The following is a 26842-nucleotide window of genomic DNA, read 5'->3' as shown; positions in this document are numbered from 1 at the left end:
GCAAGATTGTGTGCTCTTTTGAGGGTTAATACCCCCTTTCCAGGTTTTCACCTCTGACATTTCAAAGGTTTGTTACATACATGCCCAAGAGCAATGGACAGAGCTGGCTTAAACTTTCCACTAAAGCTCAGACCTGGGGCATGACTGCCCATGAGCTGCCCTGTTAGGCTTTTATGATCAGATCCCCTGTGAGGTTACTTCCCATAGAATACCCCCTCTTTTTGTCCATAGTTGCCCTTTTTGATCATAAATCAATTGGAAGGATGCCTGGAAGACCAAAATTTTAGTCGGATAGTGTGGTCTCGCAGCTTTGGGAAGCCTCAGTATCAGTGTTGCCTGCTGACCATTGGGGTGGGGCAGTGCTGTAACCATAGGATCTGAGTTGTGGGGGTATTTTTCCCAAAAAGGGAAGAGCAGGTTAATGGAAGGTAGTCGGGTCTTATGACCTTCGTTGTGAGAAAATAGTCTTAGATCATTTTTATCCTATGAACTATCATGATTTGAGGTTTTATTTACCTCTGTTTTATTTTTCTGTATATGGCTTCTAGTATAACATTTACATAAACCATGAGAAGAATATTAACAGTTATATATGTCCAATAGTCAGAAATAGCTGGACTATATAGAAAAACCCAAAGAACAAGTATAACAATTATTATGACTTATATCATTAGTATTTTAGGTAAAAACAGTAAAACAAAATGGGTTCTGAGTCCAGTATCAATCCATAACGATAAAGCTTTGTCGGTGTCTTGGGATAGCTGTCTCTCTCTGGTGTCAGTGGCTTCTCACCCTCGAGGAGTCTTTGATGTCCGTAAACAGGAGTAGATGTCCCTCAGATAGGTACCTGGGGAGCTCCCTGTGATGTTGGAGAGGGTCTTACCTGATGCTGGGTCACCAGCGTCTCCATCACAGGCTGCTCTTCCTTGAGCATCTTGATTGGGTCTGTAGCAGAAATGTTCTGTGTGGCTCACATTACTTAACACACAATATTAAGAAGATGTCTACTGAAGGGTTGATATTTAATCAAATGAATTTTTACTGCTTCATTGAGGACATTTAAAAAGGAAACTGGCTCTATTTTTTTTTTTTTTTTTTTACCCCAAGTGCCAGGTGATAGAGAATATGATGACACCTCTTTTAATTTGTTGCCATTGTCTTTCTTGCCAGCAATTTTACCTACTGATGCTTCTATACCATCAGTGCAAATCTCAGCACAGTGAAACAGGCCAAAAAAAAACCTTTTTAGTATTAATATGAAAATAATTTAGACCTCATAGACCCCTGAAATGCTTAGACTGTAGGGCAGTATGGAAGGCTTCCTAAGTCCTTTGGAACAATTGTATCTGTTATTAACAGCCCCCGCATTCTGAAAATAGTGTATCCTGATGAAGGTAATTTCAAAATTGAAAAACCAAAACAAAAAACCTCCAGTCCCCCAAACCAAATAACTTCCTATTCTCTACCCTAAGGAATGTAGGACTCCTGTCCACTTTGTCAGGCTCTGAACAGCCTGCGGTGCTGTAGCTCCACTCAGACTGTCAGCTCTACTCTGGTTTTGCTTACCGGGATCATCCCTGCATGAACAAACATGTCCATTGTTTACAATTACTCATTTCACTAGTGACATGAAAAAAATGCCTCCATTGAATGATGGACTTACCACTGTTCAGAGCTTGTTATGTTTACCATCACGAATTACATGTTGTTCCTGCTTTAAAATATTTGTAGACCTAAACGTGTTTTTCTTTCCCTTGTCCTCAGGATGCAAAAATCGAAGCGGAGGAATTTACTAGACAACTGTATGTTGAGCTCAAGTCTTCACCCCAGCCTCACCTAGTCCCTTTTCTTAAGGTAGAGTTACCTATTTATTACTTTGAAAAAATCCTTGGTATTAGATTACTTTTAATGTAATTTAAAACCCAAATATTTCAGCGTGCTATCAACTTAAGGCGAAGGTAACTAGCAATGTAGGAGAGGCCTCTCCGTTTGTAACCTGTAACTCATGTTGCTAGTTCGTATTCTTTGGTTTGGAACACACTGGGAAACCGAAGTACCATCTGAGTCATGAATATAACCTGATTATGTTATTTAATGCTTGTATGTGCAAAATTCTTGACATTTACAAAAGTAGGGCCTTCTGCTCTTTCCTAATGACTCACATTCTCTTAGAAATTAACAGCATAATGCCAAATTTAGTGGAGGGCTTTTATTTTTTTTTCATTTTTTTCAATTTCAGAGAGGTAAGGGAGAGGGAGAGAGAGAGAAACATCAGTGATGAGAGAATCATCGATCGACTGCTTTTCGAGCCTGCAACCCAGGCATGTGCCCTGACCAGGAATTGAACCATGACTTTTTGGCCATAGGTCAGTGCTCAACCACTAAACCATGCTGGCTGGGCTGGAAAGGCTATTTTTAAAAGTTAATTTATTTTGTTAGTAGCATATTCTTCTCTAAGATGTATTGCATTAAACAGAATTTTAATGGAGAACAGTAACTTTGACAATAAGAGCCTGGTTTGGCAGAATAAAAATTGAGATGTTCAGTATTCAAAAGTTTAAGACTGACATAATCATTTCATTTTGGAAAAAAAAAGCACTTTTCGTTTGAAATAAATTAAATCTTGGATATTGACAGACGTAAATAAGTGATGTCAGATTCCCTCAACTGAAAAGTTGATGTACTTTTGGATTATTTTATGTTGTAAGGATAGGAAATACAAAGTGTTTTCATGTTACTAGTCACTGATCTCCTTAGTGGTTGGTGTTTTCCCCTTCCCTGCTTCTAGAAAAGTGTGAGTGCCTTGCGACAGCTCCTGCCCAGCTCGCAGAGCTTCATCCAGCAGTGTGTTCAGCAGACCTCCGGGGAGGCCGTCGTTGCTACCGGCACCACTCCGGTGACCGCTGTGGCGACAGCAACCGACTCCTCAGTCCAGGCTGAACGGGCCCTGGTCGTCTCTGGAGCAGCCACACCCAGAACGGTGTCCGTGCAAAGTGTGAATTCCTTTGTTGGCCCAGGGGGAGCAAACGCTGGAGTGGTGACACTTCATTCTGTGGGTCCAGCTGCTGTAGCAGGAGGAGCAACAGCCGGAACTGTCGTGCTTCAGACGCCAAAACCGCTTGTGACCTCTGTACAGAACACAGTGGCAGCAGTCTCGCTTCCACCTGAGAAGCCAGTGGTCTCAGGTGCAGGGGTGACGCTGGCCCTCCCATCAGTAACTTTGGGAGAAACTTCATCAGCTGTTTGTCTTCCGTCTGTGAAAACTGTAGTTACTTCTGCTGGGACCACCTCTGAGAAGCCTGTCATGGGCGCTCCGGTCCAGATCACACTCGCACAGCCGGGACCCGTCCTTTCCCAGTCGGCTGCTCTCCCACAGGCAGTGAAAGTCAAGCAGCTGGTGAGTACCATTTCCTTCCTTCCTCTCTTCCTTATTTTGTAAATTTCAACCATTCAGAAAATTGGCAAGACTAGTAAAGTGAGCCCCTGTGTACCCTGGGCCACGTTGGACCAGTTGTGAACGTTTTACCACATTAGCTTTGCTCTCCCTCGCTCTGCTGGCGTACTAACTACAAAGCACACACACGTGCACGTCATTTTTTTCTGAACCATTTGAGAGGTGGAAATCATGACATTGCACCTCTACACTGCGTATCCCTTAAGGAAAAGTCTCTTTGTTTTTTGTTTTTTCTAATCCTCACCTGAGGATACTTTTTCCATTGATTTTTAGAGAGAGTGGGGGGGGAGAGAAAGAGAGAGAGAGACATCGATGTGAGAGAGGCACATTGATTGGTTGCCTCCTGCTCTCTCTCTCTATATATATAAATCTCTTACATATTTTCACTCATTATTTTCCTTTTTTTACAAATGTGCAGGAGAATGCTGCACATGCTGCCCCAAGTGTCATGGTTGTTATGATGAGCAATAATGGGGACCCAAGATTGTGTGTCCCAGCTCAAATTTGGTGATACATATAAATATCCCATATCATCATTTATTCTATGTGTGTGTGCGCGCGCACACATGTATTTGAACTGACACCTTTGCCTCCTGCCACTGGCATGAACTTGACCCTGATTGGTCTGTAGGCCAGGCCACGCACAGCACCAGATGCAGGTTGCCACTGAGGCTCACCTTCCCAAGCTGGTTCTGTGCAAAGTATTACAACCAGCATCGGGTCCCCCGCGGGGTCCCAGATTGCGAGAGAGCACAGGCTGGGCTAAGGGACATAGAGTCTATTCTCAGAATGATGGAAGTTGAATTATTCCAATTTAGTATTTCTTCCCTAGGGGCATTAGTTCCTATTTGGAGTTTCCTATGAATTACTTTTTTTTTTTTTTAAATATATTCTATTGATTCTCTACAGAGAGAAGGGAGTGGGATAGAGAGTCAGAAACATCGATGAGAGAGAAACATCGATCAGCTGCCTTTCTGCACACTCCCAACTGGGGATGTGCCCGCAACTAAGGCACATGCTCTTGACCGGAATCGAACTTGGGACCCTTCAGTCTGCAGGCCAACGCTCTATCCACTGAGCCAAACCGGCCAGGGCGCTATGAGTTACTTTTATTTAGTGATTGATGCACACTAGATTTTATATTTTATTTACAATAAAAATTAAAATACAGAATAAATTGTACTCCCAAATTCTGTTCAGAAGTCTGTCTCCTGGCACATTTATATTAGCCAAAAATGAACTTAAGGACTTAAAATAGTTCATTGTCAGTAGCTGGCTCAAATCCATGGTGACTATTTTTCTTCTTTGAGGTGGGGGAAAAAAAAGGTACTTCTGCTATTGTACTTTTTTCCTTCTTTGAAGCTAAAAATAAGGCCCTGCTATTATTACCTTAACTTTGCTTCCTTTGTCCCCAACACTCACCCTTTGGATTTCTTGAACTGTTTATTTTGGAGGATGCCTTTAGCATTGTCATTTTTTAAAAACGGCCCATTAAAAGTCTATCTTTTGGAGATGTATAGTATTTTGAAATACTTATCCTATATAATAAAAGCCTAACATGCTAAGTGTCTGGTCGACTGGTCGGCTGTTCAACCAATTAAAGCATCAAAGTGTAATATGCTAATGATATGCTAAGGCTGCTCAACCGCTTGCTATGATGTGCACTGACCACCAGGGGGCAGACGCTCCGACTGGTAGGTTAGCTTGCTGCTGGGGTCCGGCCAATTGGGACTGAGCAAGATGGGCCAGACACGGTCTGGAACCCTCCCGTGTTCCCTCCCCAGCTGGCCAGCCTCCCCGGCATCTCTCCCCTGCCCCGATCATGCACCGGTGGGGTCCCTCGGCCTGGCCTGTGCCCTCTCGCAATCCGGGACACCTCGGGGGATGTCGGAAAGCTGGTTTCAACCTGATCCCGCAGGCCAGGCTGAGGAACCCCCACTGGTGCACGAATTCATGCACTGGGCCTCTAGTAGATAGATAAAAAATTATATCTGGGGGTGCTTTAAAATAATTGGGGATGGTAGCGAAGTGGGTGGAGATATACAGGAAACAATGTTGGTAAAGAATTAATCATCGTTGAAGCTGGGTAATAATGGCATAGGTCGTCAAACTCATTAGTCAACAGAGCCAAATATCAACAGTACTTCTTCAAAATAGACTCGCCCAGGCCGAAAACCAACTTCTGCTCATGGGCCACGAAGTTTCAATCGCACTGTGTTTGCGCCTGCACGTGGTATTTTGTGGAAGAACCACACTCAAGGGGTCAAAGAGCTGCATGTGGCTTGTGAGCCGCAGTTTGCTGACCACGGGCATAGGTGGTTTCATCTTATTGTTTCTTCTGCCTTTGTATATATTTGAAATTTTCCATGATAAAAGTTAAAAAATGAAAATATGGCACATATGGAGGTTTAAATTGGGCAATATGTAATGTAAATTTGAGCTCCACTCTAAGAAGTAATATAATGTGTGAGATCGTCATGTTTTTCAGTTTTGAACAAGATAATTTTGCCACGTACAGATTTAGATTTAAGTAGGCATTCTTGTTATGCTACGATCAGCTATATTTACCGCTGGGTGAGCACAGTTGGCTGTTCTCTTGTTATAACTGAAGCAGGTTTGCTTGAATGACTATAACGACGGTTCTCATTGTTTCAGGTAGTCCAGCAGCCTTCAGGGTGCATTTCCAGACAAGTGGGCACACTCCCCCCTTCCTCAGCACTGACCCTTCAGAAGAAGATGCCCGTGAGCACTGCAGCAACTTCCGGTCAGCCACCTCCAGCCAGACTCTGACCCATCACACTGGGTTTGAAACGGCATGGGGTTTTGTACTCTCTTTTAATGTTCTATTTATTAAGAGACGAGAGATGTGGTCTTTTATGTTGGGACCTGAGAGAGAAGACTGAAAGATAACTGTGGTACATCTTTGTACCTACAGAGCCACTTTCTAAGGGGATATGTTGTTTTAGAGTAAAAGAAGCAACTATTCACAGTATTTGTAATCAGATACATCAGTCCAGTAGTAAATAAGTACTTTTTTAAAAAAATATATTTTATTGATTTTTTACAGAGAAGATGGTAGAGAGATAGAGAGTTAGAAACACCGATGAGAGAGAAACATCGATCAGCTGCCTCTTGCACACCCCCTCTTGGGGATGTGCCCGCAACCAAGGTACATGCCCTTGACTGGAATCGAACCCGGGACCCTTCAGTCCGCAGGCCAATGCTCTATCCACTAAGCCAAACTGGTTAGGGCAGTACTTTTTTGACTTAGAAAATTTTCTGTAGCCTTTTCTTTTTAAAATGTGCTTCTTTCTTTCTTTGTCAATTAGTCTTGCGCATAAAATTTAGAGGTTTTATTGTTTTTTAAAATCTACCATAGAAATGATATATCATTAACATGTTTCTGTCACTTTTTCTGCATACTATTTTTATAGTGCTGGTAATTCTGTAGATAATTTAAAGGCTGGGGGTCTTGATTTTAGTGAATGGTTCCGTGTGCAGGCAATAAATTCATTGCCATATTTGAATTTAAACATAGTTTTAGGGCAGTTTGAGGTTTTCTTTGATTATTCTTTGTTATTAAAAGCTGTTCTGAATTTTTCATCATGTAGCTTGATTGTATATTTAAAAGCATGCTTTTTTCTTTGTTTGTTTTTGTAGCTTCCATTCTAAAGCAAACTACCCTGCCAGGAAATAAAATTCTGCCTCTTCAAGTATCTTCTATTCGGAAAGATAAAATAAAGGAGAATGGAGCAACGTCCTTGAGGTAAAGAAAATAAATAGTTAAAACTTGATTTGGATTAAGGAAGTGACATTTCAAAAAAAGAAAAGAGATGACAGATAGTACTTTTAATAATAAATATATTTATGCATTTAAAAAAACCGAATAGAACTTTGAGTATAATTTATAAACAAAACAGTGCTGACACCTTTTCGACAATGTCTGTGCACGCGGCCCTGGCACGCACAGACTTTAAGTGCACATCTTAATGAGTTTTGACAAACATGTACACTGGGGTAATCATCACCCAGATCATGATGCAGAACATACCCATCGCTTTTATACTCCGTTAAAATCAATATCCCGGTCCCTGCCTCCTACAGCCACTATTTTATATCTATCACCATGGGTCATTTTTGTCTATTCTTCACATAAATGAAAAATTACATTATCTGCTCTTTTGCATCTGAATTTTTTTATGCAGTATGTTTTTGAAGTTCATATCCTATGTCATTATGAATATTAGAAAATTGTTCTTTGCATTAGGGAGAAGTATTTGTTGTATGAATAAATCCTTTTTCTTGTTGATGAACATTGGGTTTTCAGTTTTTAACAATTATATATGAAGCCACTATAAGTATTTACGTACAGATTTTTGTATGAACATAGATTCTCATTTCTCTCTAGTAAATATGTGGGAGTATGATGGCTGGGTCATTACATACGTGTGTATTTAACTACAGAAGGTCCTGGATTTCTGGATTTACTACAATTCAACTTCATGATTTTTTGACTTTATAGTGCCTTGAAAACTATATGCATTCACTAGAAACAGTACTTCGAATCTTGAATTGCTACTATTTCCTGGGCTAGCAGAGTGCTTTACGACTTTCGCAGGGTGCGGGGCAGCAGCAGCGAGATGATTTCGTTGAGCTGCAGGCTACTGTAAGTGTTCCGAGCGTGTAAGGTGCTGAGGCCAAGCTGGTAGGTTCAGTAGGTTCGCTGTTTTAAATGCATTTATGACTTAAAATATATTCAAATTCCTGGGGCTTAAGTCCAGGAGCACCTGTACTTAAACTATCAAACTGTTTACCACAGGGACTGTCCCATTTATATTCCCACCAGCAATAATGAGAGGCCAGTCGCTCTCCAAGTCAGATTATTTTAGGTTATTTATGTAGAGCAGTGGTTCTCAATCTTGGCTGCACATTAGAATTACCTGGGAATCTTTTTAAAATCCTGATTTCTGGGCCTCATCCTCAGGAAATTCTGTTTCTTTGTTACTAATGTTGTGGCCTCACCCCATAACAAAGAAACAGAATTTCCGGAGGATGAGGCCTAGAAATCAGGATTTTAAAAAGATTCCCAGGTGATTCTAATGTGCAGCCAAGGTTGAGAACCACTGATGTAGATGATGTGATCAGGAGTAAGATTAGAATTTTGGGTTGCCTTTTTTTCTCTCTCTTTTCAGCAGTTTAAAAATGTCTTTCTGTTGTTTTCTGTTATCCATGTATGTGTTCGCTTTCACAGATAACACATGTATAGAAAAGTTACCCTGTTTTTTAAAAATCAGTGATAAGAGGGAATCATTGATTGGCTGCCTCCTGCACGCCCCCTGCTGGGGAATCCAGTCTGCAACCTGGGCATGTGCCCTTGGCTGGAATCAAACCTGGGACCTTTCATTCCGCAGGCCGACGCTCTATCCATTGAGCTAAACCGGCCAGGGCGTTACCCTGCTTTAAACTACAGGGAAAGAGCAACACCTTTGGAACTCCAGTGATTTCAAACATTGGATGATCAAGTATTCAGTATTAAAAACTATTATGAAATGGTTAAAAATAAAATGTGGAATCACAAAAATGAGCAAGTAATAATTACCTATTAAGAAATGAATACAAACATTTGAAAAAGAACCAAATAAGACCTTGAGAAGTGAAAAATGGAATTGTTGAATCTGAAACCTTATTGGCTAGTAAATTGGATGAACCCTGAGGGCCCAGTCCAGTTTGCTTTACTGCAGGGAGGACTGATGGCTGTTTCTTGCAGCAAACGGGGGTGACTGTTGATTGGGACCACGTGAGCCTTTTTCTAGGGAACCTGACTTAGACAGTTTCTCCACTGTAACAGGCCCAGGAGCTGGGGCTGCCTCAGGCATGCGCTCGGAGGCAGTTCTGCCTTTATAGCTGCTCATTGCTTATTTTTACTGACACCTTTTCGACAACGTCTGTGCACGCAACACTGGAATGAGAATGTCTTATGCTGGTCTAGTTGTAATGTGTAATTTCTCCTTCGTAAATCTAGTCACTTACTGCCTGAGGCAAAAGTGTCACCATTCCTATTTTCATTGGGAAATTTCTAGCTTATTACTTTTGCTGAGTTCTTACTGTTTTTTAGATTCATATACTTTTGCGAGTGTGTAATTATTTGTTATACATGTAAGTATTTACTCTTTGGCTTAACTTGTCACTGTTTTTCGTGTCTTTTGTTATACGAAGGTTTTGTCACAATATTGGATTCCTCTATGGCTTTTGAATTTGATCTATTCTAAGAAATCCGTCCCTATCCACAGCTCATAGTGATGTGATCCTATATCTTTTTCAAGATATCTGTACACACACACACACCTCACATATGCACACATACCCTTTTATCTTAAGTAATTCTTGATTTTTATCTTTGTAAATGTCTCATGCTACAAATTCTTTGTAACTGACTCAGTCATTTGCCATTTTGCAGCTTATGTTCTGAAATGTAAACTATAGAATTTCATTTTAGTTCTATGTTTTTGTTTTATGTCTATGTTAATATTTTTGCATTTTCAATTATTACCACTTCAGTATTTGTTTTTATATCTGATAGAGCATGTTTTTTCGCTTTATCCCTTTTTAAATCAAAGATACCTTGATTTTCCTTGTTATTTTTCTATTGCACATGAATTTTAGAAACGTGACAGTTCTATGAAAATTTTGTATTGAGATGATGTGATTAGATTAATTTGGGGGAGAATTGACTATTTTATGCATTCTAATTATAATTGTTAGACTCCAGTGAGGTTGTAGATAACAGAAAAACTAAAAAGCAGTGGCATAAGCAGGACAGAAGATAGTCTCTCAGTCAGGTAGGGGGGAGGTAGGGAGACCGTTGCGTGTGTAATGGCCCGGGGATCCTAGTTTGCATTCGCTCTGTTCTTCAGCACACGAGTTGTGTCCCGCACACGTCAGATGGGATAGGCCCTGGACTCTGTCTCCCATCTTCATGTGGCCTGGGCCTTCGTAGTTCAGTTTTAACGCTGATATCTTTGCTTTTTGCACTGAGCTACAGTTTTCCATTATATAATGCTTTCCAGTAATTTGAGTCATGTGGTTGTATACACAGCTTAGAGCAGTGATGGCGAACCTATGACACGCATGTCAGAGGTAACACCTGAACTCATTTTTTTGGTTGATTTTTCTTTGTTAAATGGCATTTAAATATATAAAATAAATATCAAAAATATAAGTCTTTGTTTTACTATGGTTGCAAATATCAAAAAATTTCTATATGTGACACGGCACCAGAGTTAAGTTAGGGTTTTCCAAAATGCTGACATGCCGAGCTCAAAAGGTTCGCCATCACGCTTTTTATTTAAGTTTGCTTCCTTGGATATGTAACATCAATATCACTTCAGTTATTGTTGAAATGTTGACTCTTGTTAGTAAGAAGGAAGTATTCTTGTGGCATTAACTCTTGTCTTGACTTAACTGGATGAGGTGTAATAACAGTGATATCTGCCTACTTTTTCAAAATACTTGCTTAACTGAAAATGTTTTGGTTTGTGATTTTTCCACTTAGAAAATCCTATTTTCTATTCTGCTCAGTATACCCGAATGAGTAGCGGTAGCACTATCCTTCTTAAACACCTGAGGGTGCCAGAGATTCATGTTTCACTCACTACTTCAGAATTCTAAGCGACAAACATACTTCCTCCGCATGTTTGTATAGTTAGGCCTGTTTAAACTGACTGGCTATTTGATGATAATTAGGAATTATTGTTGATTTTTGGAAAATGTGATAATGCTTTATGGTTAAGTATTTTTAGAGTCTTTATATTTTAGAGAAAAGTAATGAAATGCTTATGGATGAATAATGCATATATATTACTTCTGTTAGTGGAGGTCTTTGAACAGCTAGGAGTTTAATGTGATTTTTGAAACTTTTCTTTAAAAGCCACTTTGAGAAAATAATATAGGATGGTTACATGTTATTTGCATAGATAGTATTACTCCAACTTTAATGTCCATTTTTTCATATTGCAGGAATCAGATTCTCTAGTGTAGACTAACCATATGTTCTACCTTGCTTCAAATGTAATTCATTGTTTTGCTGCTGTATGATTAATAGTGTGTTTTAACCATTTAGTTTCAGAATAGCTAGTCAAGAAAGCCTCTTCTCCAGGGTCTGATGTAGGTACAGACTCTTGAGGACTGAGTCATTTCTGCTGCCCCGCAGTGGACAGGGGAGTGCACTGGGGAACGTGGGGGGCTTTTAATCATCTTGGGTGAAAACAAGTCTGTCTTTCCTTGTGTAGGGGATTTGTGGATAAGGTAGTATAAATTCCAATTCCTCTTGATGCATCTCCTTTACTAAACCAAGAGCAGGGGAGATGGGCGCTAGAAGACAAAGTTGCTTCTGGGTTATTTTTCTGGTGGTATGTGTACACAATGGGTAGAGTTACCAATTAATGTGAAAGGCTTACGGGGAAGGACACCATCCTTCAGTTCTCTTGCTCGGGGGAATTGAGTAAAGTGTCTTTTGAGGTCTCTTAGATCATTCACACATGTAAACACCAGCACTGCCTCTCCCTCAAAGCTGGATCTTCCTCTTCCCATTAGGGATGAAGATGACATCAACGATGTGACTTTCATGGCCGGGGTCAACCTCAATGAGGAAAGTGCCCGCATCTTAGCAACAAACTCTGAACTGGTTGGCACGCTCATTCAGTCGTGTGAAGATGAGCCATTTCTCTTCATTGGCGCTCTACAGAGGAGAATTTTAGACATTGGTAAGTGCCCGCTTACGATGTTGACCTGATAGGACTGCTCATTCCTGGGACAGTGATACCAGGAAATGGCCTTGGTTGGTCTTCCTGGAACTCTGAGGCTTACATAGATTTCATGAGTGCTATAGAAAGAAGTATTTTATTTTAAAAATAGAAGATAATATTTTATTCATATTTCTTAATATTTTTATATGAATATCTGTATACTAGAGGCCCGATGCATGAAATTTGTGCAAGAGTAGGCCCTCGCAGCCCCGGCTTCATCCGGAAGGCTTCATCTGGAAGGTTGTCCGGACAGCCATTCCGCTGTTCGGCTCTTCAGTCGATTTGCATATTACGCTTTTATAGATAGAGAAACCTAAGCGACTGGCCAACCATCTGGTAACTATGACACACGCTGACCACCAGGGGGCAGACGTTCAGCGCAGGAGTGGAAACCGCAGGCATGGAAACATGAAACAGACTGATGAATATCAGAGGGAATTGGGGAGGGAGGGAAGAGATTAACCAAAGATCTATGCATGCTAGAGGCCCGGTGCATCGTGGGGTCCCCCGGTGCCCTGCAGGGATCGTGCCAAAACTGTCTCTGCGACATCCCCTGAAGGGTCAGGGGTTGCGAGAGGGCGCAGGCCAGGCCGAAGGACCCCACCGCACATGAATCCGTGCACCGGGCCTCTAGTGTGCATATAATATATTTCTTTCTGTCCTGCTTCTTCCTTGATTGGCTTGCGAGAGGGTGCAGGCCAGGCCGAAGGACCCCACCACCACGAGTCCGTGCACCGGGCCTCTAGTGTGCATATAATATACTTTCTTTCTGTCCTGCTTCTTCCTTGATTGGTCTTTAGGCCTATATGCGTACACATGTACACTTAGGTTACAAGTTTGTGTTTATGAAAGAAATAGCTATTGAGAGTGATTCCCCTTTTTCTTATCTTCAGCCCTGAAATGCAAACCCTCCCTTGCTTTAAAAGAACTAATTTAGAATATTAGGGTTCTTCCTAGGTCCAGTAGGTTGTTAGGTGGCTACATTACATGAAAGGAAATTAAAGAGAACATAGCTTTTTTTCTGGAGTGAAAAGGCTTTTCTGTTGTTTAATAACAAACTTGCGTTCATGTGAAAGGCTGCAGTCTCCTCAGATTAACTGGGAAAGAGACAGACTGGCGAGGTATTGTGCAAGTGACGTACCTGTTCCTTGTGTGCTGACCCCGGGCTTGCTGGAGCGCAGGTCTCCTTCACCCGCGTCGAATTTGGGGCCAGTACCAGTGCCTTTGAGTGCCCTTGAGCAGGGATCTTCCCATTTTATATCGAAGGTCGAATAGAAATAGGAAGGTTTCTGATTTTTTATATCCCCCCAGTATATTTAAGGACTACAAAGTGCATCACTCTCACATATTGTACTTTATAAAATACTCAATAAAGAAATGTTTGAGCTCCTACTATGCTATTACTACTTTTTTTATCTCTGATTTAAGTTGGGTACATATCCTCTTTCTTTCATCATGCAAAGCCAGCATGTGCACGTAGTCCGGGGGATAGGAGTTCAGAAGAGTTGACTGTTTGTTTTCTGTTTGCTTGTGTGTTGTTTGACTTCTCTCCCTCTCTCTCTCCAAGTTTCCTTCTTTCCATATGCATTCTGTACTGCACAGGAGCCAGCTCTTTAATTTTGGAACAAGCCCAAGCACTATATTTTTCTGTGACAGCTTGGGAAATTTCCTGGTACTTGAACTCCTGGTATTTGTAGCCATATAATTATCTGAAGCTTTGGTAGCATGTAAGTAGGTAATTTTGTCAGCTCCTTGCCCCTCTTACATATTTTATTTCTAGCTTGATTTGAACATTGATTATATGGTAGGAAAATTTTTAGCACTGGAAGAGCATTTTTTAATCTTTTTGGACAGGGATGGGCGATTGTTTTCTGCAAGGGCCAGATAATAAATATTTGCCACTTTGTGAGCCGTGTGGTCTGTGTGTCAGCTGCTCCCCTCTGCTGTTATTACACAAGCAGCTTACACAGTGTGTAAGCAATAGGCACAATTGTATTCCCATCATATTGTGTACACAAACTGAATAGAGACCACATTCAATTTGCAGCCTCTGTTTTCAAGGAAAATTCTGGGGACAACTATTGGTATTTTCAGTTCTTGATGAAACACAAACCTGTCATTTAACAGGATGAAAAATTGCAAAACTTCTTACTTCTGAATTTTCCTAAGCTTGAAAAAAAATGACCATAGAGTGAATGGAGTTATGTTATTTTTGGGAATGTTTTCCATTTCTAGTAAAATTCCCTTTTTACTGAACAGGTTAAAAACTCTAAGATCATTCCTTAGTCACAGAAAATAAAAATTTACCCCTAAAATTTTGGAAGAAGATTTTTCTACTTAAATATGTTAGAGTAAGCGTGCCAGTGTTTTCTCTGCTTGGTAATTACGTACACTAACTCGCACAGACCTCTGTAAACCACCCAGCAAGCTTGCAGACACCAACTAGATCTCCTAATCAGTTATGTGGACTTGAACAAAGTGTTTTATTTCACAGTGGGGATTTTTCTTACAGTATTAACTTTGTCATTTTTAAAATAGGTTTAGTGAAGATATTTAAACATTTGATTGTTCATGAAATCCTGATATTGCTTACAAATCCAGCCCTGTTTATTTCTAATATTTGAAAAGTGTATCTTTCCATAGGATGACTGACTGTTTTGTAAATACATGTAAAATTATTTTCAAAGATCCCCTTCTAAACTAAATATTTAAAAATGTTCATTGTTTTAGTTTAAGCCTGAGCTGGCATGTCACTCCCTGTCCCCCGTGTGTAGCTGTAGTTTAGTCACTGGAGGGTGTGAAGTCCCGTCCCTTCTGCAGAAGGTCCCCGCTACCTGTTTATGCTGGTGCTTTTGGTAGATTTGACTTTGTGGTGTGGTTTCCCCTCTTGAATCTAAAGTTGGTGATGAATTCAGTTTGTTAGAAAGTAGTAACGTACATTTTGAAGGTTTGGCTTAGGAGAAGCTGGATAATGTTTTTTTTGATCAGTACAGAAGTTTATTTAACAAAAGATGAATGTGAAAATGGACAGGACTCTATATTGTAGTAAAGCAGGTGCTGCGGAGAGGGAACATGTGGAAGCAGTTGATTTCTCTGGTGACTACAGCCATTCTTTTTTTTTTTTAATCTTTATTGTTCAGATTATTACAGATGTTCCCCCCCCCCCCCCCCCCCATAGCTCCCCTTACAGCCATTCTTTATACTCGTTCCAAGGCTTCTAACATGATGGCACTATTTCCTCATATTACCACCACTCCAATATTGTTCTTTGCCCACCAGTTGCCTCTCCATACATATCCATCACAAGATTCATACAGGGGTCAAATCCCGCAATATTCCTTGGACATGTCTGCCACTCTTTAATTTCCATGATAACTTCTTGTCCATAAATTTCTTTAACTCGGGGGGGTGAGCTTTGCCCATGGTGCCCAAGCGAGCTCAGAGACGCCTCCAGACGGAATTCGTGGCCTTTGGTGCTCCCGCTGGATAATTTTTTAAATCTTCCTATCTGGTTTATTATAGTCCACATTTTGAATTAAAGTTTAACACTGATTATGGAATAATGTCAAAGAATGCATTTAAGATTTCTTGGCTTTTAATTAAAGTTTGTTTTTACTATACTCATTCACACTATTTCAGATAGAGTGCAAAATCAAATTAATATTTTAAAATTTCTGTGTATAGGCATATGTTAAAAACAAACACAACAGCCCTGGCTGGTTTGGCTCAGTGGTTGGAGTGTTGCCCTAAGACTGAAGGGCCGCGGGTTCGAGTCCTACCTCTGTTGCAAGCTCCATCCCCAGCCTAGTTTGGGGTGTGTGCGGGAGGCAATCAGTCGATGTCTCTCTCTCTCTCTCTCTCTCTCTCTCTCTCTCTCTGTCTCTCCTCCTCCCTTCCACTCTCTCTAAAAATCAGTGAGGAAAAAAATATCCTTGGGTGAGGATTAAAAAACAAACACAGCAACACTATTAAAAGCTCATTTAAATTCCACTACCTAATTACTTATATCTTTAGATTTAGGTCTCTGTTGATCTAGGTGGTTTCACCAAGCTGGAGAATCACTATTTAAATAGTGATAAGGTTGACTTGTAAATGAACTTCTGCCTTTGGGTATGTTTTCCTAAGAGTTTCTTTCTAGTTAGTAAGAGGAAGAGTGAAAGTCTGGTTTCAGAGTAGGAAGGAGAGACAGTGAAAGAGAAGTGATTCAAATGGATGGATGGAATGAGGAGACTTTGAACCCATTTTGAATGTCAGCAGATTGGTAATGGACAAAAGGAGTATAGGTATGTCTGTAGACAAGGCATTAACAGAAATTCACAATCTGAATTCAATGAAATGCCAGAAATTGTTAGCAGTGTCAAATAGGACTAAGTGTAATTTTCTATTTTTTTCATTAGTAAAATTAACAGAATACAGCACTGATTTCTGCAGTTACCATTTTTCTCCCTGAATGCTAGGCTTGATTTGTGTTCTTATTAACTTTGTCCTATAAATGACCTTGCAAGGAGAATGATCCTAGAGGCTAAGCGAAACAATGTCTATATTTTCTGAGGCTTCAGGCTAGGTTTTATTAATATAATGTCTAAGATCTTTGAAGTTGTGACTTTACCAGGAAAATCATAATCTCCAAACCTTTATTCATAATGGGTCTGACTTCCAGGGGGAACAGAATGCCTGCTGTGCTAATTATTTCCATTATCAGCCTCCACCAAAACACATCCTGGTTCCTCTGCTTGCACAGGCAGAAAGCACGACATCACGGAACTGAGCTCCGAGGCCGTGAGTTTGATCTCCCATGCAACACAGGAGCGGCTGCGAGGCCTCCTGGAAAAGCTGACCACCATTGCCCGGCACCGAATGACAGCCTACAAGGTAAAGGGAATCGCGCGAGCAGGCGAGGTTCTTCTTGCCTCTTTGTCATGCTCACAGTAGTTCTTTTGGTATGGATTTCTATTCTAAGTATATTTTTAAAGAAAATGATTGAGACATACTTTATGTTGGTAGAAAATTAAAATCACATTCCTAATTTGCCTTCCTTAATTCGCTTACGTGACAAACAAAGTTTAAAATGGAGTTTAAAATGGTATCCAAAGCTTCAGTGCCAGGGTAAATTGACATACGCATCTGCTCTGGCCGAGGCTTCTCCTCCTCAGCTTGTGATGGGGGAGGAGATGTGTTAGAACAGAACACTGTGTGGCTCTGCCCTCTTCAGGGGTCTGTGCTCTGCTCACACTCCTGTTCCTCTCAGTCAGTCACATCATTGCCTCGGTGCTAATACTGGTGCCACTCATTCTCGTCTTGACTACTTTTATATCGAAAACAGTTGAAGACAGGATGGCCTGTCTGCCCCTAATGGTGTGAACCACATCAGTTGCCACCGTCAAGATGAAAGCCCTTGATTGATTTGAATGACGGTACTCGGGGAGAGGTGAGGGATGAAAAGAAAAAGGATAAAGATCAAGCTTTCCCCCAATGTCAAGAATGTTTACACCTCGGTTTTGTACAACATGGGGTGTGGGAAGCCTCATGTGGTTTTGAGTTTGCAAGAGTGGTCATGTGGTGCTGTCCTCGCCTTAGGTTCAAAGACGCCAGGGCGGCATTGGCCACCGGCACATCCCTGGAGGAATCGTCATATTTTCTCTCCTTTCTGCTTCATTTAGAACCTTGGAAGGGCTATTTATATAGTTGCTGAGGTCCTCACTTGTATAAATCCTTGTCGGAATTTGTTGGACTGACTTAAAAATATGTGATGAGAAGAAGAAAAAGCTTTAAAAAGCCCAAGATCAGTATTTCTTGGGTATGTTTCTAGACTTTGTTTCTTCTAGGGCATATAATTATTCATAGCTTTCTCTTATCATCCTTTTTATTTCTGTAAGATCAGTAATGATCTGCCCTAACTGGTTTAGCTCAGTGAATAGAGCGTAGGCCTGTGGACTGAAAGGTCCCAGGTTCGATTCCGGTCAAGGGCATGTACCTTGGTTGCGGGCACATCCCCAGTGGGGGGCGTGCAGGAGGCAGCTGATCGATGTTTCTCTCTCACTGATGTTTCTAACTCTCTATCCCTCTCCCTTCTTCTCTGTAAAAAATCAATAAAATATATTTTAAAAAGAAAAGATCAGTAATGATCCTACTTTAATTTTTATTTTAGTTCTTTAAGCGGTAAAAGCAAATTACTGATATGTAAGATTTTCCTTTTTAAATGTAGGCATTTACTGCTCTAAATTTCCCCCAGAGCAGTGCTTTCACTACATAAATAAGTTTTGATACATGTGTTTTTGTTTTCATTCCTCTTTATTTTCTAATTTCCCTTGAGATTTCTTTGATTCATTCATTGGTTGATTAAGAGTGGCAATTTTTCACAGGTGTTTTAGAGTTTGTTGTTTAATTTCCACATTTTTGTGAAATTTCCATTTTCCTTCGTATTCTTGATTTCTAGCTTCATTTTATTGTGGTCAGAGAAGATTCTTTGTGTGATTTAATCATTTTAAATTTATTGAGACTTGTTTTGTGGCCTAGCTTATGGTCTGTCTTGGAGAACGTTCCATGTGCCCTTGAGAAAAATATAGATTCTGCTGTTGCTGGGTGGAGTGTTTGTGTGTGTCTGCTAGATCTAGTTAGTTTATTGTGTTACGTTCTCCATTTCCTTATTGATCTTATGTCTAGATATTCTACCCATTATTCAAAGGGATCAATTGAAGAATTCAGGTATTATTATTGAACTATATCTCTTTTTAGTTCTGTCAATGTTTTTTTTTAGTTCTGTCAATGTTTGCTTCATATATTTGGCCACTTTAATTTGTATATCTTCTTTTTGAATCCTCACCTGAAGATATTTTTTCCATTGATTTTTTTTTTTTTTTAGAGATAGTGGAAGGCAAGGGAAAGAGGGGGAGAGAGAAGACACACACACACACACACACACACACACACACACACACACCCCAATTGGTTGTCTCCTGTATGCACCCCGATTGGGATCTGGGGTCAAACCTGCAATCCAGGTATGTGCCCTTGATCGGAATCGAACCTATGACCCTTCAGGGCAAAGGCCCTGGTGTGTATGTTTTCTTGATGAATGGACTCTTCTGTCACTATATGTAGTAGCTTATCTCTTTTAACCATTTTTGACTGAAAGTCTATCTTGCCTGATATTAATATAACCACCCCTGTTTTCTTTTGGTTGTTTTTCACATGGAATATCTTTTTTCATCTTTCACTTTCAACCTTTTATGTGCTTTAATCTAAAGTGAATCTCTTATAGACAGCATATAGTTGGATTATGTTTTTTTATCCATTCTGCCAGTCTCTACCTTTTGATTGGCTAGTTTAATCCATTTACATTTAAAGTAATTACTGATAAGGAAGAACTTCTATTTCACTATTTTCTGTCTCATTTCCTCTGTTACTGCCTTTTTTGTTTGTTTAATTGATCTATTGTTTGTGTACTTCTCATTCCCTGTGTGTGTGTGTATTTTATAACTTTAAATTTCTTTTTCATCCTCACCTGAGGATATGTTTGATTTTAGAGTGAGAGGAAGGGAGAGAGAGTGAGAGAGAGAAAAGGAACACTGATGAGAAAGTGAAACATTGACCAGCTGCCTCCTGCACATGCGCTGACTGAAACCTGACTAGGAATAGAACCCACAACCTTTCAGTTTATGGGACAATGTTCCAAACCATTGAGCCACACCAGCCAGAGGTTTTGTGTGTGTGTGTGTATTTTTTTTAATAAATATATTTTATTGATTTTTTTTTTTTTTTTACAGAGAGTAAGGGAGAGGGATAGAGAGAAACATTGATGAGAGAGAAACATCGATCAGCTGCCTCCTGCACACCCCCTACTGAGGATGTGCCTGCAACCAGGGTACATGCCCTTGACAGGAATCGAACTTGGGACTGAGCCAAACCAGTTAGGGCTGTGGATATATTTTTAAAAATCCTCGCTCAAGAAGTAAGGATATTTTTCCCATTGATTTTATTTTTTTTTTGAGTGGAAGGGAGGGGGGAGTATGAAAGAGGAGAGAGAAACATCCATGTGAGAGAGACATCCATTGGTTGCCTCTTGCATGAGCCCCAGCTGAGGTTGGGATGGAAATTGCAACCCTACCCTTGACTGAATAGAACCCAGTGACTCTCCAGGGGGCTGGCCAACACTCTTAACCACTGAGCCAGGGCTGAATATATTTAGAATCATAACTTTTCAAACTTGGATTCTCCACTATTCCTGCCTCCATCACCCTGTTGGTTCAGAGGTACATAGTGCACTTCTGCTTACGATGGGCAGTTTCTATACAAAATGTAACATGTACAGTTTAGTGTGGAATAGAATTTTCCAGGTAGAGCTGACTATTCTGAGTTGTCTGCAGAGCTCTATTGTGTACAGCCTTCAGATGGAATTCTTCTGTTGTATGTCAGTAGCATGTGTTCCAAGGATTTGGTTACCCTTTGCAATATGAATAGTTTCTGCCTCACCTGGAACCTCCCTGAATAACTTAGCGTGAAGCTCATACCTTCTTAGCTTTCTGTGTCTACTGCCTGTCCTGATTGATTTTCCCCTCTCACCTTCCTCCACACTCGCTCCTTAATACAGTCAGTGCCCCGTCTGAATTTGTGCGCATGGAAAGGCAGCCACATTATCCTTTAAAGAGAAATGGTCATCATTTCGTTATATTTGGATCTACTGCAAGATTATTTTGGCCTGGCGGGGATGGTTCAGTGGTTGAGCATCGTCCCACGCACTAGGACAGTGATGGCGAACCTATGACACGCATGTCAGAGCTGACACACAAACTCATTTTTTGGTTGATTTTTCTTTGTTAAATGGCATTTAAATATATAAAATAAATATCAAAAATATAAGTCTTTGTTTTACTATGGTTGCAAATATCAAAAAATTTCTATATGTGTCACGGCACCAGAGTTAAGTTAGGGTTTTTCAAAATGCCGACACGCCAAGCTCAAAAGGTTCTCCATCCCTGCACTAGGAGGTCACGGTTCGATTCTCGGTCAGGGCACATGCCTGGGTTGTGAGCTTGATCCCCAGTAGGGGGCGTGCAGGAGGCAGCCTATCAATCAATGTTTCTCTCTCATCTATGTTTCTATCTCTTTCCCTCTCTCTGAAATCAATAAAAACATTTTCAAAACTTATACTTATTTTAAGACTTTGATTGTAATAATCTTTGTGTCAGAGCATTGGCCCTGTCTTTATATTTCAGTTCATCCCTGAAAGGATATATTTTTTTATCTGTACAGTGTGGGAAATTTTACTCCATGAATTTTTTTTTTCAGCACAGCATTTTTCATATCTTTATTTGAAAAGAGCATAAAATAGAATTTGATAGCACATGGTGGAGACTCATTTACTCTAATGCAAATCATTATTTATCTAAAAAGAAATATTTCAGGAAACTCCATACTGTTCTCCACAGTGGCTGCACCAGTCTGCATTACACCCGCAGTGCACGAGGGTTCCTTTTTCTCAGCATCCTCGCCAGCACTTGTCGTTTGTTTATTTGTTGATGGTAGCCATTCTGACAGGTGTGAGATGGTACCTTATTGTCATTTTGATTTGCACCTCTCGGATGATGAGTGACTTTGAGCATGTTTTCATATGTCTCTTGATCTTCTGTATGTCCTTACTCCATGAATTTCACAAAAGTGAGCTACTTTTATTAAAAGCAAAATTTCCCCCCCCCCCCCATTTCAAATCCATCTGCTTTTGATAACCTTTCGCCTGGTGAGATATAATTCTCTAATCAATCACAGTCCATAGACTGAGATTTCAGTGAGGAAGTAGAAAGTGACGTCCGGTACAAAGCTTTTGATCTGTCTGCCAGGTGTTTTCCCGCGGAAGAAAGATGACAGCTCGCATGTCCGCAGCTGTAAGGGGGCTTCAGTGCTTCCAGTAGAAAGGGACTGTGGTCTTCCCTTAGCAGGGATTCACTGACGATGTTAGCATTTGGTCTAGGTCAGTGGTTTCCAACCTTCTTTTGGCCACGCCCCACCTAAGCACCTCTAAAATCCTGAGCCCCGCCTGTGACATAGAATTCTTATTCTTTATTATTCAAAAAGTGAGCTCCTATTCACGTGGAGGAAGCCTAAAAGGCCATTGACTTGGTCTAAACAATCTTCCAAAGAACATGGAATCCATGAAAGAGAAAAATAAAAGAACAAAAGGACAGTTGAAGTACTGAGGAAGACATCACTAAGAAATGGTTAAAAGAATAATAATATATGAATTGATATTAAAAATAGCAAATAAAGTTTCAAAACAGAACTGAAATGCATAAATATGTTTATATACTGTATATGAGACCCCTAGAACCATAAGAAATACAAAAAATTCACTGTTAATAATTCATTCTCGAATTGCCCCCCTTAAAAATTACATTGCCCCCCAGTGGGGCATGTGCCCCACGTTGGGAACCACTGGTCTAGGTCCTTGTATTTTTATTGCTAAACCATACCTTGTGGTGCATGAAATCTTCAGTTAGGCCACTGGGTAGGCAGGAGGGAACAGGATGAGATGGGGGTACTGTCGTTGAAATAAGGTCAGGTACTCAGTAGGAGAGGAGAACGCACTCACTTGTTTTGTATGTGGAAGAGAACAGTAAGGATCATTCATGAAGCCAGCGATGGCTTTATACAGTCGGGGGAGAAGAGGAACCTCAGTGTGGGAGTGAGATTGGGTTAAAGTTTAGAAAGTCTGTGTCCCTTTTTAATTTACTGTTTGTTGTCTTTGTAAAGTAAAAGATCTCCAGTGTATCTGAACACAGAAATTGTAAGGATGAAGTATTTAAGAAACCACTGGTTATTATGTTTATATCTCTATGGTTGGCCTATAATGTATTCCATATTCTATCTTGTATTATTTAACTTAGAAAGCACTTGAGAATTCTTTTTGTTATTATATGTGAAGTTAAATAAGTAGCACTAATACAGCTTTGTTCGTTATACTATGCAACACTCTGTGATCTAGTGAAATACCAACAATAACATTTAATTTAAAAAGAATCTTGGACATAGGAAATCTTTCAGTCCCAGTTAATTGGATCAGCCATAAGCATGGGGTAAAACAAAGCTGGGAGTGGTGCTGTACCCATGGTTTACAAGCCAGACTGGCTGTTGGACTGAATGTTTAGAAACATTCCAAGTTTCCCAATTACACAGTCTCCTTGGTCCCTCTCCTGTAGCTTGATGTCTGAATCACTAGGCGAATGGAGGCAAGGTGTCTCACATATTGATGGGAAATTCCCCTCCACCACAAGTACGCACACTCATCCATGCATTAGAGGGGAGGGGTAGGTTATCGGATCAGATGAAGAAAATAACAAAGTATTTAGATTGGAAAGCACGGTTTTATACTCTAAAATATCAGAATAAATGAAACAACGTAAATTTTACCATTTTATGGATCAATTAAGACATAATTATTCTTCTGTTATGGCTCTCATTTACAAAGTGTACTAGAGGCCTGGTACACGAATTTGTGCACGGGTGAGGTCCCTCAGGGTGGCCTGCAGGGATCGGGCCCCAGGCTCCCAGCCCCAGCTCGCAGCCCTGCAGCCCCGCCTGGCGCCCTGCCTGGCAGCCTGCTGTGGCCTGGTGCCACCCCCTCACCTGCTCCACCATCCTGCCTGCGGGGCGATTGGTGGGGCGATCGGGTCCCCACTTGCAACCACCTTGGACTGACGCCGGCCGCTCACCTGCTCTACCATCTCACCATGGTCCCGTTCTTGGGGCCCATTGAGGCCGGCAGCACCTCCACTGCCGCCCACTGCCAGTACTGTATCGCCAATGCCTGCCATGCTCCACACCGCCCCCTGGTGGTCAGCGCACATCATATCGAGCAGTTGAACTCCCAGTCGAACAATTTACCTATTAGGCTTTTATTATATAGGGTTACATAGGATACTTAATTTCTTTTAACGTAGGTCTGCCCAAGTTCATAGCTGAAGGCAAGCATGTCAAACTCAAAGGCAAAATGGGTCAAATAAACAAGGCTTAAGTTTATGTGGGCTGCAAAAAAAACACACGAAAGCTTCAATTTTCATAGAAACGTACGTTTATTTCGATAGAGACATGCTGAATACAAAGGGATGAAATAAATGAGTAATTGTTAACAAAATAATAGAACATATTAATAAAAATTAATATTTTTTTCTTGAACATTTACTTACCAGACACTGGATAACCGCACAAATTAATAAGTGTAGTGCAAAGAAACCTATTTTTCTTGTTGTCCGAAAGCGGAATATTTCCTGTTGCGCACACCGAACAAGTCAGTCCGTGGAGAGAAATGGTGTGCCTGCGTAAGGCACGAAAGTGAAATGAATGCAACACGATTGTAGTAATCAGTCATTAGGGAGCGTTGTAGTTCGTTATTAATAATTATGTACAACAGGATATTGTAAAAATTAAGTCACTAAATTTTTATTAAAATGTTTCTTACATCCCGTTACATTGGCTGGGCCGCAAAAATATTTGTGGTGGGTGCGTGCGGCCCGCGGGCCGCGAGTTAGACATGCTTGGCGGAAGGGAATCCTCAAAACGGGGTTTACGATCTGAATGTTCGCCATCTTCTCTCAGCTGCTAGTCTGGTGGGAACTGTATTCACTTGAGAAGGTCAGAGCGATCCGACAGTGGAAACAAGAGTGATAACTTCCATCTTCGGTCTATTTCTCAGTGAAGCAGTTGTTTTGTTTGTATCCTTCACAGGCCTAAGATTTAATTAATCATATTAAAGTCTGCTCAGACAGACAGTAATTTAACTAAAAAGATTTAGATTACAGTTAAATGCTACACTCTGTTGCTTTCTACTTCTTGTTAGGGTCTTTGGCTGAATTCCCCCACCCTTTCCCAATGAAGCTTACTAGGAAAACTCTTCGAAATTTAAATGCGTAATCATTTCTCAAATTTTAAGGGTGATTAAAGTTCTTTTTTTGTTATGTTTGTTTAACAAGTTAAAATAATACTTCTGAAAAATTAGCGACCCTGTTGTATATTGCTGTTCCTGCTGTTAGCTGGTTTGTAACAAGACCTAATGTAGAAGGTGTTGCCTAGGATCATCATAAAACTTTTTTTTATTTCCAGACAAGTGAAAATTACATCCTGTCTAGTGATACCAGGTCACAGCTCAAATTTCTCGAAAAGCTGGATCAACTGGAGAAGCAGAGAAAGGATTTAGAAGAAAGAGAAATATTGCTGAAGGCAGCCAAGGTGAGGCCCAGCCTGGCCCCCGAGAGAGCATGCCTGGCAAGGAGGGCAGAACTGCTTTCCTCGTTGGTTGACTGTCCTGGTTTTACCAGGCTTCCGCTTTCTCTCAAGGATTTCTTTTGATAAAGTTTCTCACACCCAGGATGGGAGGGTACGGTGGCTTTCATTTAATTTAGTTTATTGAGATACCTCCTTCTCAATTTCTGTCTGCCTCGCATCACCCCAACAAATGTTTCATACAACTTTCATGGTGTTTTTAGCTATATGATTGATCTATGCCAAGCACGTTGAAGTTGAGAGAGGAAAATTGGGAAGGTAGACAGGCAGCAAGGTATGGGTAAAATTAAGAGTAATTAGGATTTTATGGAACAAACTGTAGGATTCCAGACATGGGTTAGAGAGGGAGTAAAGAGGGAACGGGGGATGCTGTTATTTATTCCTCTTCCCTGTGAAACATCCGCCGGGGCTGCAGGTGCCGGGGAGGGAAGCTCATCCCACTGCAGTTCGCATGTTGCCCCACCTTTCTTCCCAGGTCTGGGCCTTTGCGTAGCCTTCGAGTTGGATACTAGTTTCGTTTTGTGTTTTAAATACCTTAGTGCTAGTTTCTAGTGTTCTTGGCAGCCACTCCTTTTAGAGTATTTGTTCCTAATTACATTGTAATCGCTTTTCAGAAACAATTTTTAAAAAATTATATCATGCTTGCCAAAAAGTTGCCAGAAATATATGAAGAATGCTCATCTCCTTGACCAAGATTCTTTTTATTTTTATTGTTTGCAGTATTATCAGTCTCCTTTTTGCCCCATCGACCCCTCCCCGGCCACTCCCACCCCCAGGACAAGCCCCCACTGCCCCAGTGTCCATGTCCATGGGTTGTGCTAATATGCATGCGTATAAGTCTTTTGGTTGCTCTCTTACCTCCTCCTCCCAGCCCCCCCCCGCCTTCCCTCTGAGGTTTGATGGTCTGTTCGGTATTTCTCTGTCTCTGCATCTTCTTTTTTTTTTTTCTGTGTGAGAATTTGGAGGCTGGCCAGTGGTAAATTATGTTCAATGAGACAACACTAGGCCAGTACTATATTCCTCACTTACTCTTCTACTACATGATGTTCCACATTGCGCTTTTAAAAATATATATATACTAGAGGCCCGGTGCACAAAAATTTGTGCACGCGGGGGGAGGGGGGTCCCCCAGCCCGGCCTGTGCCCTCTCGCAGTCTGGGACCCCTCGGCAGATAACGACCTGCTGGCTTAGGCCTGCTCCCAGGTGGCAGAGGGCAGGCCCAATCCCTAAGTGCAGCCCCTGGTCAGGCTCAGAGCAGGGCCGATTGGGGAGTTTGGGCGCTGCCCTGTCATGCACAGAGCAGGGCGGATC

General features: G+C 40.9%; 1 protein-coding gene across 1 annotated transcript in view; it reads left to right on the top strand.

The window, feature by feature from the left end:
- TAF4B (TAF4b RNA polymerase II, TATA box binding protein (TBP)-associated factor, 105kDa) overlaps positions 1 to 26842 on the top strand; it is a 74467-nt gene that overhangs the window by 28393 nt on the left and 19232 nt on the right. Inside the window, exons 7-13 of the mRNA XM_014541468.1 lie at positions 1765 to 1854; positions 2789 to 3397; positions 6110 to 6218; positions 7115 to 7220; positions 12047 to 12216; positions 17000 to 17130; positions 25351 to 25476. Of these exons, the coding sequence (XP_014396954.1) occupies positions 1765 to 1854; positions 2789 to 3397; positions 6110 to 6218; positions 7115 to 7220; positions 12047 to 12216; positions 17000 to 17130; positions 25351 to 25476 (1341 nt within the window). The remainder of the gene's footprint in view (positions 1 to 1764; positions 1855 to 2788; positions 3398 to 6109; positions 6219 to 7114; positions 7221 to 12046; positions 12217 to 16999; positions 17131 to 25350; positions 25477 to 26842) is intronic.

Source organism: Myotis brandtii, unplaced genomic scaffold (assembly GCF_000412655.1).
Source record: "Myotis brandtii unplaced genomic scaffold, ASM41265v1 scaffold107, whole genome shotgun sequence".
Lineage (NCBI taxonomy): Eukaryota > Metazoa > Chordata > Mammalia > Chiroptera > Vespertilionidae > Myotis > Myotis brandtii.
The sequence above is the reverse complement of the archived record's forward strand: the minus strand, read 5'-3'. Positions and strand labels throughout refer to the sequence as shown.